General features: G+C 44.9%; 1 protein-coding gene across 8 annotated transcripts in view; it reads left to right on the plus strand.

Moving 5' to 3' along the window:
• arhgap21a (Rho GTPase activating protein 21a) overlaps window positions 1–19,319 on the plus strand; it is an 89,184-nt gene that overhangs the window by 52,757 nt on the left and 17,108 nt on the right. For 4 of the 8 annotated variants that reach the window (XM_085763600.1, XM_085763599.1, XM_085763595.1 and 1 more), the window contains 5 exons: window positions 6,589–6,681; window positions 7,588–7,666; window positions 8,854–8,908; window positions 12,261–12,284; window positions 13,862–15,857. In XM_085763600.1, coding sequence (XP_085619726.1) covers window positions 6,589–6,681; window positions 7,588–7,666; window positions 8,854–8,908; window positions 12,261–12,284; window positions 13,862–15,857 — 2,247 coding nt within the window. Of the gene's footprint in view, window positions 1–6,588; window positions 6,682–7,587; window positions 7,667–8,853; window positions 8,909–12,260; window positions 12,285–12,730; window positions 13,041–13,861; window positions 15,858–19,319 lie in introns of those variants that run through there. The other 4 variants (XM_085763596.1, XM_085763598.1, XM_085763602.1 and 1 more) reach the window with 2 other exon arrangements.

The following is a 19,319-nucleotide window of genomic DNA, read 5'->3' on the forward strand; positions in this document are numbered from 1 at the left end:
CAAACTGCTGTTTACAGGGACAGGAGACGTCTTTTATATTCCATATTTTTTATTTTAGTTAAAGCAGAAGTAAGCGGAATGTTTGTGTTAATATAAATCTTAAATAGTTCTATCTTCCGACAGCAATCACTTCTATAGAGTGTTTGGTCCGAAACACGGGTCTGTCAGTTACTCTGCTCTGCTGTAAGCCGAGGAGAAAACTTTCCTTGTATCCTACAACCTTTATCCAATAAGGAGAGAGAACGGCATAAAGGGGCGGTCCTCTCTGTGTGTGCAGCCAAGGGATGCGCGTGAATGTGGTGACGTAGGGACGAGGACCAATAGATCCATGACGAGGGCGGGGGCTACTAACTCCATCGGCTGACAAGAAGTTAGCCAAAACGATCGGATTGCTTACTTCTGCTTTAAAGGAGAATTCCGGTCATTTTCTAAGTAACGTTCTACAGCTCTAGGTAGTGCAACCATAGGAAAAAAAACAAGAAAAATATGTGCAGACCGGACCTAGCTCTCCTCCTGCTAGCTGCACTACACTGCAGTTTAAACCAACACTAAGAAACTTTTCAACCTTCATATAATATTTTCATAACTTTTGTGATGGTACATCGACTTACAACAAGTTGAATGACACCTCTGTCATGGCCTGAGGGGGTCTGTATCATTATGGTCTGTATCTCCTTCACTGGCACTAAGCAACTTTGAGGAGCATGGTAAGAACCCGGCTCTCACTTAAGTTTCACTTTCACTCTCGCGAGTCACGACAAAGAGGGAGCAGCAATGCGGCACCTTTCCATCAGATTGTGTGTGTGTGTTTACTGTGAAATGATCCGCTGGTAACAGAAACTTAGTTTGGACGTCTTCTGTTAATTTCCATGCACCAGGAGATCAGGATGTTTACGGCGCTATGCGCTGGTGCTCATGGGAAATGGAGTCTTCCTTCAGGCAAAACACTACCGCTTTGGGCCACTGGCCCCGCCAAACTCAACCAAAATTGAAAGTTCTTAAGTACTGCTTTAATGTGAGAAAAAAGCATCAACATGAATATAACTGCTTTTTTTTCTCATCCAAAATCATTTTTTCCTCCTAAATCCATGTTTTCCTCACGTTTTTGTCTTTGTTGATATGGAAACAGTCCGAGTTCCACAGTCGACTAGTAAGGTCTACCCAGGAAGCTAGAGTTAACAGAGGTACGTGATAAAATCACACGTTAACACTGCTCTCTCACACTCAGTGTTGTGTGGTAAGGAACTGGTGGATGTTGCAAAGCATGTGTAGTGATATTTTGAGCATTATATAGAGGCCAAAGTCACGGTTAGAAGAACTGCCCCCATTACTTTGCTGTTTAACTGCAGTGTAGCACAGCTAGCAGGAGGAGAGCTAGGTCCGGTCTGCACATATTCTTCTCTGATTTTTTCCTATGGTCACACTCGGGGATCTAGAGCTGTAGAGCGTTACTTAGAAAATGACCGGAGTTCTCCTTTAGCGTAGTTCATAAGTATTTATAAATGTTATTGTTGCAGTTATGGGCACGAAGCTCACTTTTAAATGAACTGTTAGTTGCGTGTTACTTTTATAACTGTAAAATGTCACACCCAGTCTGCAGCTGAGTGACAGCTATTTATTAACCAAATACAAGAAGTCCACACGAGAAATGTTCCCTCACTTTACCTCTATATGTCTAAATCAACAGAGGTGTTGTTGGCACATTTAATAACACTCTGTTCCTCCCTTTTCTATATGTAACCACCGTCTATAAATGCGCTGTACAAATAAAGTTGACTTAGTTGTTTACTTACATTGAAGGAAAACTCCTGAGCCAACACTAACGGTGATGACAGGGGCTTTAAGGCGTGTTGACATACCCTCCTCCGGTGTGTGCCGAGGTCTCTGACAAAGCTGCGGCTGTTTACGGAGCGCAGTCAAATGAGACCTGTCCATCTCAGACTGGCACCTAAAAGTCGTTTCGCCATCTGACAGAGTCTGTTGACTCAGTTTGGGCGGATGTGGGTTTGTTAAGTATTTCTAGGAGGGCAGGATCGGGGTTCACAGGTGTTGTAGCAGGGTCTAAGCTTTCACAGCGGAGCAGCGTATGGGAACCTTACACAGGATTCATGTAAATGGAGGAAGCAAACGCACAAGTCCAGTATTTATTTTCATGGCTTCATCTGATGTCTTTAAGCACTCGAGTTTCTTGGAGCTGAAGCTTGACAATAGAGCACGCTGTGCTTTTGAAGGAAGTTGGGAGTTAATGGATTTATGTGAAGTGTACTTGTGCTCTGACCTTCCCACACTATGGGGGGACCTCCGAGTGCCAGGATCATGTGCCTCACATTTTCATATTTCTCTGCTGGAAGAGACCTGACATAGATAGCCATCTAAACACACACACACACACACACACACACACACACACACACACACACACACACACACACAGTCCTCCTCCTCCTCTTCCTCTTCCTCCTCCTCCTCTTCTGCGTTTGAAGTGTTGGGAAAGTTGAAGAAAAACACCTCGTCCTCTCGGCATCAGAGCGAAGAAGAAGCACCGCAGCTGCATAGGTGTTTCCGTGCCGGTGCATTCGTATGCAAGCGTGTTTGTTTGTGCATGTGAGAGAGGCTCAAAACGTTAAAGAGCAGCAAGTTGGACGGAGAGGTATTACGCCAGAGTTAATGCAGAGAGCGGGCAGCGGGCCCAGCCCTCTGTAGAATAACATTATCTAACCCAAAACAACGGGGGAGCGGGGAGCTGGCCCACACAACCAGGCCCAGCTGTGCAGCCAGGGACCACAGCCAAGCCAGAGCAGCCGAGGCCAGAGAGCAGCGCTGACACTCAGCCACACCAGCAAAGGCCTTCGAGTCGACTGTACACAGCTCCACCAGAGCAGACGGAGCTGAATAAAACTGACAGGATGGAAAAGAAATACAGTCATGGTAAACATGGTGACATTTTAAAAGTCTTTCCACAGCCCTGTTAATAATAAGCCGTCTTTAAATTTTAAATTCTGAGTACTCGCATGATTCATTGCCTCATTTTGCAGACATCCGTATTCTTAGTTGTGTCATTTATTAATCCTGTGTAGTTGTATCTAGAATTTTAGACATTTTCCCTCCAAAAATACCAAACATTCATTGGTTTAAACCCTGGTTTGTAGATTTTAAACTAATAATTGGATAACAACTTTATGTATTTTTATTTTATATAGTCTGCTCTTTAATAGGAGCATGGTATGGATCAGCTCTACTGATTAGTTTTAATTGGACAAACTTCACCTATTTTCATTCTACAGGAACAAAATACCTGCAACTATTTCAACACACTTTTAGCTCAAGCTGTAGTTGAGCCCTGCACCTGCATAATGTGTCCTGTGAAGCACAGCGTCCATTATTATTGTCCATTAATGCAACATTTGTCCAAAGAACCACCCAAGAAAAGCTGTGGTTGTGAAACTCATCCTGTGTGTTGGAGCAGCCAAAGTCATTTTGGGGTTGGCTGATGTATTTCATTAATCCACACAGTAGTTTATGCTTTGATAAGACAGTTGGGAGCATTAAAAATGTCCAAAGCTTTAGATTTCCGCATTTAATCCTGTTCATCCAGCTGCGGGCCATGGAAACTTCCAGAATCCAATTTGTGCTGGAGAGTTGGAGCTCGGTGAGATTGGCTCTGGATTGGGAATCTGCCGTTAAACACACACACACACACACACACAGGAAGAGGCAGAGTGGAGGTAGAGGGAGTATTAGTCGACATCTGTACATCCAGCGCGGCTCAGTCACGTCCGACATCGTGTCAATAACGTTACAAATAATGTCATCATCATCATCACAGTCCTTCACTCTGCTGTGTGGTTTTGGTCATGTGATCAGTTCCCATCGTCCTGTGAGATCAGAGCAAACATGAAGGTGAACACACGGAGACATTTCATGAGCTCTGCTGCCGTCTGCTGGATTAAAGAGACACCTGCAACTGTCGACAACACCTCAGCCGGTCTCACAGCGGAACGACTCCACAGGGAATGGGCACGTCAGGATGCAGTGACACCACGGTATAGACTGACTGTGGAGGCCTGGTAGTTTACTCTAACCACAGCTTTGGTGATGATTAGTTTTTCTTTGTGTGGTTGAAAAAGGTCAGAGCGGTACTGTATGGATCAGTCAGTTACTGGCTTTGCTCTCTTTGCAGATGTTGTGTGATTATCATGTGGATGATGTGTAAATCAAAACACTGCATGGGATGAATCCATGATTAATCCTGTGCAGTAACATTTTCAGCCACATGAGGGAGGTAGCTGGTTGGACTTAGAGTTTATACTCACACACCATCATCAGACAGAGAAAAAGGTTGATTTGATACGGCTGCTGCCTTGTCCAGGCCTCCCTTGCAAAAGAGATTTCTGATCTCAGTGACTTCCTGGTTAAATAAAGGTGAATAAATATACAAGGTGACATGTTGTTAAAGGGATAGTTCAACATTTTGGCCAATTGGCCCATTGCCATAATCTCTATAGATTTAGGAGTAGGTTTGTTACCTTTAATTGTCAGTGCAAGCTATTTTTAGAGCAGTGGAGCAGAGCCGCGAGCTGCTCAGCGCTACGCTACGGAGGCTAATTGGATTTCTTGGTTTCCCTCATCAAACTAATCAAATACACAATCCAACAACAACAACAACAACAACTCCAAAACGCTCTCATGGACAAGTTGTGACCTGCACATTCACCACGTGAGATGATCACAGAACGTTACGGGACAGAGTTGTTTTCGAGGCAAATTCATGCAAAACCACTGATGCGCATTCCTGTCTGGGGCAGTTTTTCGGCAAGCAGTCTCTGTATTTACCTCAAAAACAACTCAGTCTGGTAATGTTCCGTTATTATCTCATAACGTGGTGAATGTTCAGGTCACAACTTGTCCACCAGAGCGTTTTGGAGTTGTTGGATTGTGTATTTGATTAGTTTGATGAGGGAAACCAAGAAATCCCATGAGCCTCCATAGCGTAGCGTAGCTCTGAGCAGCTTGTGGCTCTGCTCCGCCGTTCTAAAAATAGCTTGCACCGACAAATAAAGGTAACGAACCTACTCCTAAAACTATAGGGATTATGGCAATGGGCCAATTTACCAAAATGTTGAACTATCCCTTTAATGTTACACACCCTGTGTACTACAGTTAACTTGACGGCTTGAGTCTGTGATGTTCGATGGTTTGGATTCCAACACTAGCTCACAAACAGATTATAGAAAGACTCTTCCTCCTCTTCACCTTTTGAAGTTGCGACTCTTTGAACCCACATCTGCTCCAGTCCCGCTGATCGGAGCCCCCGCGGACCGCTGATTGCACCGGGCACCTCTGGGTCATGAATGCATGTATCTGCTGCTGTGTGAACATGAAGCAGGGCATTCATGAAAAGAGCATGCAGGCTTTAGTCTTCCCCTTAGGAGAGGTCAGTAGCTCAGTCACTCAACTGCTGCATCTTTTCATCTTTAGTTTTTTTAATACATAGGTATAAATGATGAGGGAGCTTCTATAAAGCACCAATTAGCTGTCTTTTCCTCCAGCCCGCTCCCCCCCTCCAGCACTTCACACGACATGGCGTGCCGTCTCTCTCTCTGCGCCATATGAAACCACAGTCCCTGGTGGCTCGCCTGCATTAGCCCCGTCAGCATCCTCTGACCTCTGCTCACTGCTCTGTAGCTCAGGACACGTCTGACAGCAGAGGACCGACACTGAGCGGATGAGTCGAGGGACAGAGGACGTGTTGTAAAGGGGAGGGACAGATGGACAGAGTTGTTTTGAGAAGAGGAAGAATTCATTTTCCTTTGATTTGTCTCATCTTAGGAAGAGCAAAGCATGTATATTTCATTTGGAAAAGCAACGCTAATGCAGAGCTTTTAAAACTGTAAATGAATGTGAGGAACAGTGTTAACATGTTGACTGTATCTCTGTAGGACCGATAGTCGTACAAAACAATAGATTTGATGATCTCATCATCTCTGGTTTTAGGAAATTATTGTTTTTCGTGGTTTTTGCACATTTGCAATTATTCATTTGACTCATACTTTTGTCCAAAGTGACATCAAATACAATCCAGAGTCAGACTGGAGAGGAGCTGCTGTGAGCTGCAGCTGCAACAATAGTATCAGTTGTAAAACTCCTGTTATTTTTCTAAGCAGGTTTTGCACATGCTTCATCTAGTTCTGTTTTTTCCTACAAGCAGTTCAGAACACAAATATACGTATATCAGTTTATTGTCACATACTGTAGGACAAAAAAGAGTGGTCTTATTTTCTGTAATTTAATTAATAGATTAAGTGTCATTTAAGCTACATCTAATTTGTACCTTTTACTATCGACATCTAAGCTTTTTTCTCTAGGCAACAAGGTTCCTCTTGTTGTGTAGTTCAGAGGGGGGAGAAGAGGAAAATAACAGCACAAGTGTAAAACTGTAAAACGTCAGGAACGGTGCCACAAAGCTCCTGCAGTTGAATTTCCAGTTCCAGTGTGAGATGGCCTACTTCTGACTGCACTGCTTCTTCACTGTGTGACCAGTCGCCTCAGCTCATGTGCTCTCTCTCTCTTTCTCTCTCTCGTTACCAGGGAGACAGCGAAACCGTCTGGAGCCAATGGACACCATTTTCGTCAAGCAAGTGAAGGAGGGAGGCCCCGCCCACGGAGCTGGACTCTGTACAGGTACACACATAAAAAACACACACACACTCACACACACAGTCTATACACATCATTGTGCTCTTGATAAGTGGCAGATCTTATGATTAACTCTGAGCGTCTCACATCTGACCCCGAAAACACCGGTCGATGCCAAGATTTCTTCAGTCTGTACTGTAGGTAATTCCACTTCCTTGTAACCTGCCAGGAAAAACAGTGATGAGTTACAAAATAACAGATGGCTCCTTCGTGGGAGGCTGAACAAAGTGTAATATGCACACTGTTATTCCAGCCTTCCCTTGATTCTGTTTTCCTACACCTCCCATTTTATTTTTTTTAATAATCTGCGGATAAAGATTCTCAAGCAAACTCCCCTCTACTGGAAAGAAAATGAATCAGCTTCTTTTAATTTCCCTGGAATGGGGATGACAGTCTACTGTAAGCTTTACTGTCAGGTTAGTGCTTTGTATGACAGGAAGTGTCAAGTGGCCTGGACAAACCCTTTAATGTACAGTATGCTTTTACCTCCTCTGCACTCCTGCACTCCTCCTCTCCTCTTCTCCTCCTCTCCTCCTCTCCTCTCCTCCTCTCCTCCTCTCCTGGGACGGGGAGGTGGAGTGTTTTCCCACAATTATCCAGTTTCTCTCCCCAAACTCACCTCTCTTCTTGTAAGATGGCCATCTCCAGAAAAACCTGAATGGATCCCATCACAGGCTCCTTTAAATAAACACCTATTGGTATTCTGCTTTGATCTGAAGAGACGTGTTTGTGCTGGAAGAGGCAGAGACGGCCGAGTGGTTCACTTGGTCAATAATCGTATCGACTGAACTCCACATAAGTTCACAGACGCAGCAGTGCAGAGTGTGTCTTGTTGCTGTGAGCGGTGAACAGCAGGCTGCTAATTTATTCTCTCTCTCTCTCTCTGTCCAGGGGATCGTATTGTGAAGGTGAACGGAGAGAGCATTATTGGAAAGACCTACTCGCAAGTCATAGCCCTGATTCAGAACAGGTGAGGCCGCCATCACTCAGCATGTTGCGGTGCATTCGAAGCAAGACGGGTGAACTCCATTTGGATCGACACAATTTGATTAACTGAGCATTTACAAGATATTCACTGTGATAGTGACTCTCCATCCTTCAAATTGTGGCCTTATTATGTGTCAAAAAGCGTCTTGAGGACCTTTGTTGTTGTAGTTTATGTTCTGCTGATTTATTGTAAACTTGGATTACTATTTTTCTTTTATAAATAATCATTTTATGGAGCTAATTTATTCCCTCATTCTGGGGAAGATGTACTGGTGTGGGTGGAGTTGTGTTTAGTTTTTGGATTTTAGTTTAGTATTTTTTTGATGGTAAAGAAATTAACACAAAGAAAAGTTGCAAAGAAAAAGTTATTACCATCATAGGACAGTTAAGAGACTGCACCCATCAATTATTTGTATAAGAACATCTGACAGATGCAAATTAGCTTAAAGCTACAATCTGGTATAGTGCATCAAATGGCAACATTTATGTTTTAACTGTACATTGTCCCTTTTAAATAAATTAAAATTGAAATTATTTCCTTCAATAATGCATTGATTATTTAGAGTAAATGCTACAAGTTAACGTAGTCAAATTGCACATTTTGTCTGGTCACTATTAAAAACTGCTAAATGTTAATTGTGATAATAGTTAACTCAAATGATAAATTAAATAGCAAAATTGTTGGCACCTCATTTTCTTAACCGTCTGAGTGTCTGCTGAAACAATCCAATGGGAGTCAAAAGGTGACCAACAGCAGATTTTGGCTCTGGAGCCTCCTTGGATGTTAATCCAGCCCAGATTTAAGGAGAACTATGCACAGTGAAAGAGCCTGACTGACTCACACTCTGGTGCCCGAGTTCTTATCTTTGCACTCGCACCTCGCTGCACATTCATGAAGCAATAACACAGAACTTTGTGGCGCAAACACGCTTAGGTTTTGCAGAGAGAAATGTTTCCTTATCTCTGACACGGATCACACTCCATTAAACTGCAGCTATTAAAGGTCGTATTTTACACTTAAAGCTGTTTCCCCTTAGGGGCATTATGGCTTTATACTGTTTGAGCTCTGTCTTATAACTTAATTTGTTTTCCCTTTCTCTTTTTCCCCTTTTCTTTTTCTTCCTTTCACTCTCCTTGGTCTCTCGTCGCCCACACCCTCACATCTATCAGCGATGCCTCACTGGAGCTCTGTGTGATGCCAAAGGATGAGGACATTTTGCAGCTGGTAAGTTTTCAGTCATTAGTCAGTATTGTCCTGAGTATATTTCATTTTCTTTTTATTTAAAGCAAGTCATCCATAAACGCCCACTGAGGTTATTTGCAGTATTAATGTCTGAGCTGTGCCCTTTTTAGATGAACCTTTAATTCTATGTTGTTTATCAGTCTGATCAAAATGTCTCTGTCAAGCTGGGAGAACCTCGGCTGTGCCCACATGTTTCACCTCTGTGTAATAATGATAAAGTTTGTGGTTTCAAGGAGAGATAAGGTTTCATTCTTGACCCATGATGAGACCAAAACAGACAATGAAATGATCTGACTAACATGGATTACGTACCCAGACCTGGATCTGGTTGTTTATGAATCCCCCACAGCCATAACAACTCCAATATTTCCAAAAACACATCCGGCAGCCTCACTGGGTCACAAGGTGCCCGCTTATGATAAACGTAGGCTTTGTATTTTATTTGGCTTCGAGCCCACATTCACTTCCATGATGCTCACTCACTGAAATGTGTATCGATCCGCAGCTGAAAATGATCCCAAATAGATGTTTGTTAAAAACTGCAGTGACAAGCTCCTTTAGGAGACTATTTAACATTTCATTTTAATTACAGCAAGTATTTCTGAGCAGTTTTTTGAAACTTTCATTCAGCAGAAACGAATCAGCTTAGAGCAGAGTGTCACAGTGTAGGGAAGAGAGACGGACAGACTCGTGGTTAGTTTTGGTCTTTTCATGGAATTGCAGAATGTCACTTATCCTCATAGTGCAGCTAGTTCTACATGAACATAAATGAATCCACTTTGTATCTTCAGCTTCTTCACAAAATTCATAGTTCCATGTGATACAAATTGTCACTTCTATGGAGCCATTGAACAAACAGCTTTCATGTGTTAGTAGCTGTTTCCTTATGTCTCTGGCCTTAATGCTAAACTATGTTAAACATATCCAGACTGTACTTTATGCACAGACGTAAGATGAGGATTTATCTTCTCATATCTCTCTCAGAAATGACACCCACTGTTTGGCTGGGAACGCATCTTGAAAAGCTTTTTATACCTACAGTATATTACCCAACAGTGTCTAATGGCTCCCAGTTTGAATGATTCATGATTCATGGAAGTGAACTGACCAGATCTTTATGTCTGAGGTGTGATGCAATACCTCAAATCAGACAGGTGGGAGAAACAGAGGGTCAGTCTTCCTTAGCAATGACTCCAGCTGTCAGTCAGTTTCTGAACTTGATCAGAAATGACGGCTATTGATCGTCTCCTGTCAGGTCGATGTGTGTTTCTCAACCTTCAGAGTTCAGTCAGAAAAAGCTTCTAACAGCCTCAGACTCAGACTCAGACTCAGGCTTCATTCCACTCCCCCACTTCCCTGCACCCAGATGAGCTCAGTGGTGCAAAAAAACCCACCCCCGCCGTCGGTCAGGGTCCAGAGCCCCACAGATGATAAAACAGCGCCAGGCCACGTCAGAACCAGTCGCCACACGCTATTCAACTCCGTTTGGGAAATTCTCACTCGGAGCGGAGAACTGAGTCAGATCCCACTGTGTTGCTAAATTCCTCACATAGCTTGTTAGCTCGGCCGCAGCTTAGCAGAAGCCACAGAAACTTGCTTTTGGCGTTTGGTATGACTGAGCACTCACAAGGCTGAGGCTTTCTAAAAGAAGCAATTAGCCTCTTCTCCCCATTGAGGGACACATGAGTTAAAAGTTAAAATTAGAGCTTGATGTGCTGGGTAGAGGTTGTTGTTTGGGGTTTTTTTCTAAAGCCCTTTACAGTGTGACTGCCATGTGACAAGGATCCAGACTGTAGAGATGCTGTAACAAAGTAAAATGAAGATTAGGTAGATAGATTAGGCGATTTAGTTTTTACATACAGTACATTTAATGTTATTCAGTAATATTCATTTTTCCTTTTAGATAGATAGATAGATAGATAGATAGATAGATAGATAGATAGATAGATAGATAGATAGATAGATAGATAGATAGATAGATAGATAGATAGATAGATAGATAGATAGATAGATAGATCTGTAGATGGATAGATAGATAGATCTGTAGATGGATAGATAGATAGATCTGTAGATAGATAGATAGATAGATAGATAGATAGATAGATAGATAGATAGATAGATAGATAGATCTGTAGATGGATAGATAGATAGATCTGTAGATGGATAGATAGATAGATAGATAGATAGATAGATAGATAGATAGATAGATAGATAGATAGATAGATAGATAGATAGATAGATAGATAGATAGATAGATAGATAGATAGATAGACTTTATTTATTAGACTCCATGTCCATTTAAAAAGAGACTTACTAACACACATAAACATTTAAAGAAGACAGTCATACCAGTGTTTGTACATGGCTGACTGAGACCAGGATTGGACAGCAGCATTATGTGTATCATTGAGTCCACAGAGGAATTTATACATTAGTTTCCTCAGCAGAGCATGAAATGAATCAACTCAAAACAACTCACTCACACTGCACTACCTCGGTTTTCTCATCAGAATTCATAAGCGGTTATTATAGGAAACCTGAAATTTGCAGCTACTAGCCTTTTTAAACTGAACCCACAAAGGGGCAGTATTATTATTGGAGTTTATAATGATCGGTGAGATAACTGGAGGTGTCTGTGTTTGTGTTTTTGTGTTTTGGGAGACATTGAGCCCACTCACTTCCAGTACTGTACCAGAGGGACTGCAGCTGCAGTCAGCTGACTCCTCAATGCTCTGTTTACAGGAGGAAGCAAGAAGCACAGAGCAGGCAAGCGTGTATTTATGCTCAACCAGAAGTGAACATACAGTATGATAGAGCAGCGCTGCATCGATGAGCGCGAGGCTGACAGGGAGAGTAGTGGAGACTAGGCTGTGTGTGTGTGTGTGTGTGTATATGTGTGAGTGAATTGCTTCAGAAAGCAGAGAGGGGGAGGGGAGGTACTGTACCAGAGTGAGCAGGTGAGAGTGACAGAGCAAAGGAAAGAAATGCTGACTATGTTGGGAGAGAGAACGGCAGCCAGTGTCTGGGCGGTGGAGGGAAAAAGCAGGGCGAGAAGAGGAGATAATGGGGATGAGCAGCGACTCAGAGGATCCTCAGGTCTGTGGAGGACACACTTCACCTCTACTCCTCTTCCTTCTCATTCTTCCACTTTGACTCTTCCACTCTGATACATCAGCTCAGCGCTCTCACAGCAGGATGTATTTTTAGCCTTGGCTGAAGTCAGAGAAGTTACCTGGCGTTGTAGCTCTCATTTCTCTGTTCTCACCTGTTTACTTCTCTCTATTCCCTTTTTTCCCTCTCTGTGCTTGCCCTCTCTCTAACCTGTGGACTGCAGTTTTCCAGGGATATCACAGCTCTGGTAAGAAGGGAAACTGTACTAACTAATCATCACTGTCCTGTAAGTGTCTCTCTTCACAGCTTTAGTGTCATGTTGGAAACCTTTTAGTTTTTCTATACACATGGAGAAGGTGGCAAACCCCTAAAAAGCCCAAGTTTATTTCCCCTCCTCAGCAGCAGTAGTGTGTTTACTATGGACTATTTTTGGTTTATACCTGAGTAGCAGGTTTGTACTGGAAAAAAATAAAAGCCCTGATATCACCACCATCATTTAACTACCTCAAACAGTTCCTGTACTTCCCTCATTCAGGAAATTGGCTCCGATTCTGTTGCATGGTTTATGCAAATCCAGAGGGAGGCACCGAGCAGCAGGCTCTCTGCTCCGCTGCTGCTGTTGGTGCAATCGTAACTTGACACCTGAGGCAGAGTGCCATCGATTAAAGTCCAGCACCATAACTCTCTCCCTTTCATTTTCTCAAGAGCTTTCACGCTGAAAGGATGAGGAACTATAACGCGTTCAATAAACAACAAGGAGGTTTTTTTTTTTCCGAAGGCGTCCATGGTGATACTTCATCGGAGAGCGAGCGGGATTATTAGCAGCAAAGTTTAAGTTTGTTTTTCGCTAGGTTTCAATCGAGGACAGTGTCTTAAGTTTCTACAGTGACAGTAGAGTAGTGGAGCCATGCTGACAGAGGTCTCTCTAGCTGCTAAAGGCAGACAGAGGCGTCCTCCGTTCACTCTGTCCTCATGCCTCAGGGTACACTCTCCGGTACCAAAGGTGGGTAAGCCCCTGCCAGCTTAATCCTTCTGGACTTCTTTCTGGACTTTCCAGCCTTTTTTCTCTTTTTATTTGCCTTTCCGTCCATTCTCCCACATCTGTTTCTTTTTTTTATTTTGTAGTTAATCTGTATTGTGGCATGCGGTTACATTTGTTTGCCGTGTTGTAGGAAAAGAAAAGAAACTGTAAAGGAGAACTGTTGTGTTTGGACACATTGAACTGCAGAGCTGTGTCTCTTTAACATGCTGTTTAATTCATATAGACAGGCAGAATCCAGTTGTCTATCTATCTATCACTGACAGTTCTGTGAGGGAATGCAGGGACAGTGTTTGTCTTGCTGATAATCTCATCATGTCAAACAAAGCTTCAATAAGTAACACACGGATCCCCACTCCTTCTCTACTCTTAAAATGTGAATAACTAACTACTTTGCTGAAAGGTTGATACAGTAGCTGTAATGACAGAGGAATATTAAGTCATATACTGTATGATATGTGGCAGTAAACGTGTCTTTTATTGATAGAGGAGTTTGCCCCGAGGTTCAGCTGCAGTTGAACAGGAAGATGAAGAAATGAAAATGAAGACAGTGCCAGACCGAAATAGAACGGCCTTTGTACTCGTGGCTATTTTTGGATTAGAATTTTATGGTGTTTTTATTGCTCAAGTCAGATTGCTTCACAAACACTTTTCCCTGTTCTGTGCCAGTCTTGAAGGAAAGTCTGATGTATCCTGTGCCGGGGTGGGTGTGATGTTCTCCTGGGGTTGAATGTAATCTATCTCTCAGCAACCAATGTGACATAATGTCCTCTAATCTCTTGCAGGCGTATTCCCATGATGCATACCTCAAAGGAAATGAGGCCTACAGCGGAAATGCCCAGAACATCCCGGAGCCCCCTCCCATATGCTACCCTCGGATAGAAGTGAAGGCTTCGGGCATGGCTCAGCCGCCGGAGCCCGCCGCGGCCGGCGAGACCCCCCGAGGGCCAACGGCCCCCCAGGGACCGGGGAGACGAGCAGGAAGCGCCGAGAAGAGCTATCGGGTGGAGATCCCAGTTCCGCCGTCCCCTCCGCCCCAGCAGACGTCGAAGCCTCAGACCGTCGCGTGCGTGTGCAACGACAACGCGAGGACGGCGGCCGTGCCCCCCGATCTGGTGGACAGGGGGTCCCGGGTGGCGCGGGCGGGCCCCAGCCACAGGACTGAGGAAAACCGGTACGGTTCTCCCGCAGATTGTAGCTCGGCCAGACCCAGACCCCTCATCCCCTCCGTACCCGGGGGGGCACAGTTGCAGTTCCCCTCAGAACCCCCGGCCTACTCCCCTTCCTCTGGTTCCAGACCCGGCGCCGTCTATCAGGACTCCTTGTCTCCGTCTGTACGCGCAGCTCCCACCGCCGCCTCGCCGGACACCTTCTCCACCGCCGTCTCCCCCAGCTCCAACCACTACTCCCCCTCCCCCACGGCCCCCTCCACCTCCCCCCACCAGAACATCGACTGGAGGACCTACACCACCTATAAGGACTACATCGACGCCAAGAGGCTGCACACGTACGGCTGCCGCACCATCCAGGAGCGCCTGGACAGCCTGCGCGCCGCCGCCAACTCCACCTCCGCCTACAGCCAACAACGCACCACGCCCCCCTCCAACAGCAGTCAGAGGGGGGCGGGGGGCTCCCAGGTCAGACAGAGGAGCACGTCCAACGACCGAGGGATGGACGCGACCAGCACGAGCGCAGTGTCGGCGGCGACGACTCCGTTACGCAGCGTTTCCCAGGAGAGGCTCGGAGGAGGATCGGAGAGGACGATACAGCCCAGGAACTGGCCCCGGAGCGTCTCTCAGGACGCTCTGCCGTTCTCCACCCCGACGGGAGTCACCAAACCTCGGGCGCGGTCTTGCGACTACCTGGTTCAGCCGCCCGCAGAGTCAGGCGGGCTGGACAGGGCGGAGCTGGAGGACAGGCTGCTGCTGTGCCGGCGGGAGGACGCCAGAGCCAGCAGACAGGGAGCGGCCGCCAGAGTGTTACCTCATCTGAACAGGAGTCTCCCGGGACAGGAGGGCGAGGGGCGAGGAGCCGGACTCTCCATCTCCCCCGTAGCCGCTCCCGTCTTCACTAAAGGTACGACGGACTCGGCGCTGCCGTCAAGGACGGACGGGCTCATAATGAGACCCTCACGTCTGCCTGTCAAAAACGCCATCTCGGACTCTTCTCCTGCCTTATCCTCCAGTAAAACCACAGACCCTCTGAAAGACCAAAGAGCCGCCGCCCTGGGCAACCACCTGGGCTACCCCTCCCCTCTGCACCTGCAGCTCAGGGGCCGGGCCGACAGTCTGAAGATGGAGAGCAGGCTGGAGGCCGGGCTGGCGGCCAGGTCCTCCTCCTGCTCCGGCCCGTCCTCTAAGCTGCCCATGCAGAGAGTCGTCTCCGCCTCCTCCGGTGCCTCCGCCGCTAACGGAGCCGGGACCCAAAAGCCAAAGGTCAGAGAAGTCTCCAGCTCCCCCAACATACCTGCACGGACTAACGGCGGTCTGGCAGAGGGCGTAGAAGGAGCCGACGCGACAGTAGTGGTCCTCAGGAGGGACAAAAACTCTGGAGCCCCTCACATCCGCCCTCCGTCCTACGTTCTAGCTGTCAACGACAGTCAGGGAGGACGAGTGACTCATAAGTCACCGCCGTTGGTGAAAGCCGGCTCCGCAGATGGAGCGATGTGCTGGAGGTCCAACGACAGCTGTCGGGAGATGCACGTCAGGAGGCTGGGAGACTCACGGCACAAGTCTGGCTCCAACAACCTGGGCGACTCCCTGGACTCCATCCCTTTCATAGGTAAGACCTCACTAATCCCTAAACCACCACTCTGTTGGACCTCTCTGAGACCTTGTTGTTGCTATAGCAACAACAGTGACAAGGGAGACCTGTAAAATGTCACAGCTTGTTGTCAGCGAGAAAGTGTGTCAGTGGTTGAAAGCCTGACTGACCCTGGAGCCGTTGTGTTACATTTGTATCAAATTAGCACCATAAGATCTACAGTAGTTAATACTACAATATTTTACTTCGTTCTTACAATCTATCTTGATGCATTAAGAAATGTGGCTAATTTTGTAAAATATAAAGGGGATATGTTTAAATGTTATTTATATTTTTTTATTTTCATTCTTCCAATTAGGGTGTTGAGAAAATGCTGTATATGCTCAGATGTTGCATAACGACTAGTATTGGAAACATTGAAATGATCCCCAGGCCTTTGTTTAAATTGTAGATGCACTGAACATGACGAGAGGGGATCGTTTTATTGGCTAGATCATATTTCACTCATGAAACTCTATCAGGCCTTTTACTTTGGGCTCTAGCATTCACATGAGAGAAGGACTGATCTACAGTTGTAAAGGAGGAAATGGTGTTTATCTCTTTATACTGTGTCTGTCTATAGCTGGTTGCAGCCAGTTAAACGCCATCTTCTTTACTCAAGGTGGAATCTGCACTCACAGTGTAATACATGAGATTTAAACCATTGAAAAATGTGTAAATGCACATTTTGATTGGGCCTAGCTGGTATTTTCCATCCATGATGGGCTGTGTGGTTTAACCTTGAATCATCTCCCTGTGCTGCGGATACAAAAAAACTACAGTAAACACTCGACTCTCTACGGGAAGCAGATTAGGAAAAAACAGCCCAAAGCTTCCTTCTGCTCCAGGAGCCTCTGTATCCAGTCACAAGAATACACAAACTCTTTGAATCATGTGTAAGCTTGTTCATTGTTGCCCCACTTACCGCACAACAAGGAAATCCATTTCCCAGATTTTTTGTCGGAAGATTCTTGTTGAAACAGAGTGGGATAGAATAAAACCACACACAATGTGGAATCAAACATGTTATACAGGGAAAGGTAGTTAGTTCCTTGTAGCGTTCTGAACCCAGGATGACATTATGTCAGGTGTGCGATTATGTGTCAGTGTGACACTGTACTGCGGGCGACCATGACGTATTCAAACCTGCCTTTGGGATATGAGCAGAGCAGCACGGACACATACAATGACACACATACATACGCACGTACACACAAACACACAAAGCTGCTCTCCTATTTAATACATCCCCCCACCACCACCACCACTCCCTGAAATGTCTCACGTTTCCCTCAGTGCTGTACAGCAGTAGAAACCTTAGCCCATCATCCTAATGGACTGTGACATAACAGAGGAATAAGAGCATTCCTGCAGCAGTCGGCCTCAGTCAGATTTCATAGTTCGGATCCAAACAATAAGAGCAACAACTGGTGGACGTTAAGTCTGAGCCAAACACTTTGGGCTGGGAACAGAACAGAACTGGTGCTGCTACATGCAAGATGTCACGTCTCCTCTTGTTTATGATGAGGAGGAATCCTTGTTTCTGTTTTTTTCAGAAAGTGACTTCATTCATAACCAGAACAAATGCGTCACAATGGAGTCCTTCATTTTGGTTTAATTGTTGCGGTGTGTTAAAATGAAAATAATTAGCGCTGATTAATGTAGCCGTCTTTTCCACATCTGTGCCAACTTACTGACAGACTGTAACAAGCTTGAACTCAACCTTGAATCCTCAGTCCGTGTCTTCGTTGGTGACTCATAACCGGCCAATGGGAGAAGCTCTCACATCTCCCAGTGTCCCAGAACCTGCAGCGGTTATTCATGTCCTCTTTCAGCGTCATTTCCCCCTCATAGCTCACGCTTTTTCAGTTTGTTGCCCTTAGATCTAGGTTAGATTTTATCATCGCACTTCCCCATGTTGTTTATTTAACACAGTGATGTGATACTCTGCCTTTTCCGGAAAACATCAAAGCATGTTTTCTTCTTTCTTTCTTTCTTTTTTTCTTTCTTTTATTTTGATACTGATCACGTGCACCAGTTGTAATTTGACATGTTGGGAAATACATTTATAGTCTAAAATGAAGCCAGAATCACACTCATAAGCCAGAATCAGGAGCAAGGGTAGATGAGTTTAGTATGAGAACTTGAATCAGGATGAAATTGCTAGTTTGGCTTTATCTCTGTTTAAAAACTGACCAAGCAACTTCAAGTCAATAATAATATAACATACGGTTCCCTGACTGTAGCCACATATTTACCAGAAATAAACATGTGAATGATACAGTATATATCGTATTAGTTTTCAGATTTTCTTTCCAAATTTGTCAAACTATTCCCTGAAAAACTAAAGATCTGCTTTTTTCCTTCAAGCTTAATCAGCCTCGGTGTCTGAAAGTGACATTAGTGGTACGTGACAGACGTCGCTGGTGGCCTCTTGTCTTCCCAGAAACAGAATTAGAGGTATACAAACAAGTGATTAAAACGAAATGGGCATCTGCCCTGCTTGGAAGAAATGAGGGCTGTGGTGCCGTGGGAGATGTCTTTGAGGTTTTGAGGGGAGAGAGATTTCACAGCAGCGATCTGTATACAACCAACAAGCGAGATCAGATGTTTCACATTAAATTGTGCCATTGGAAGTCAAAAAGTTTTTGCATCAGTGCACTGGCATCTAGAGGAATTGAATCATTTAGACTTGCTTTGCTCTATTTCTTTTTGACTTGTGATGTATGTTTTGTCCTGGAGGCACCGTGGGCCTCTCGATGGAGACAGTTGCATTTCATTAGATGAATTTATAACAATTATGATCAAAACCACATTAGTAAAAAGGGGATTCTCTCTTCACGTCATCACAAGACAAAATATATGAAGTGCTCTGTATAACACATGTCCTTTGGCCGTATTTTATTCTGCAACAGTGTCTAGGAACACAACACTGTCTCACCTGTCTGCCTGCACCGCCTCAGCTCTGCACTCTTCCTGATTCATTCTGACTGTTTGCTCATCGTGTGCGTCTCATGATTTGTTTTCAGGGCTGGCCATCCTGCTGATATTGCGTATCAGCTGTTCTTCTGACACACTGCTGTCTGTGATGATGCCATATTAACAGACTAGCCTGTATGTGTGCATTGAAAAGCAAAGGTGCACCAGCTTAGCTTATCTGAGCAGAAACGCCTGTCTGCTGTTTGACGTTACTTCCCCGTCTTCGTCACTTTGCTTTAGCACCGTGAGCCCTTATCACAGTTTTATAGCTGCAAACTGATGTGTTTATTCAAACCCAGAGAGCAGAGATGAATTAGACTTTGTTTTTGATGGTCTGCAATTGCAGCATGGCGTTTCCTGGTGCAGTTTTTTAAATGACTTTATGGCAGGTGTTGAAACTTGCTTATTCTCTTATTCAGTAGGCAAGGCAAGGCAATTTTATTTGTATAGCCCATTTTTACA

Source organism: Trachurus japonicus, chromosome 20 (genome assembly GCF_045865225.1).
Source record: "Trachurus japonicus isolate A0001 chromosome 20, Traja_1.0".
NCBI lineage: Eukaryota > Metazoa > Chordata > Actinopteri > Carangiformes > Carangidae > Trachurus > Trachurus japonicus.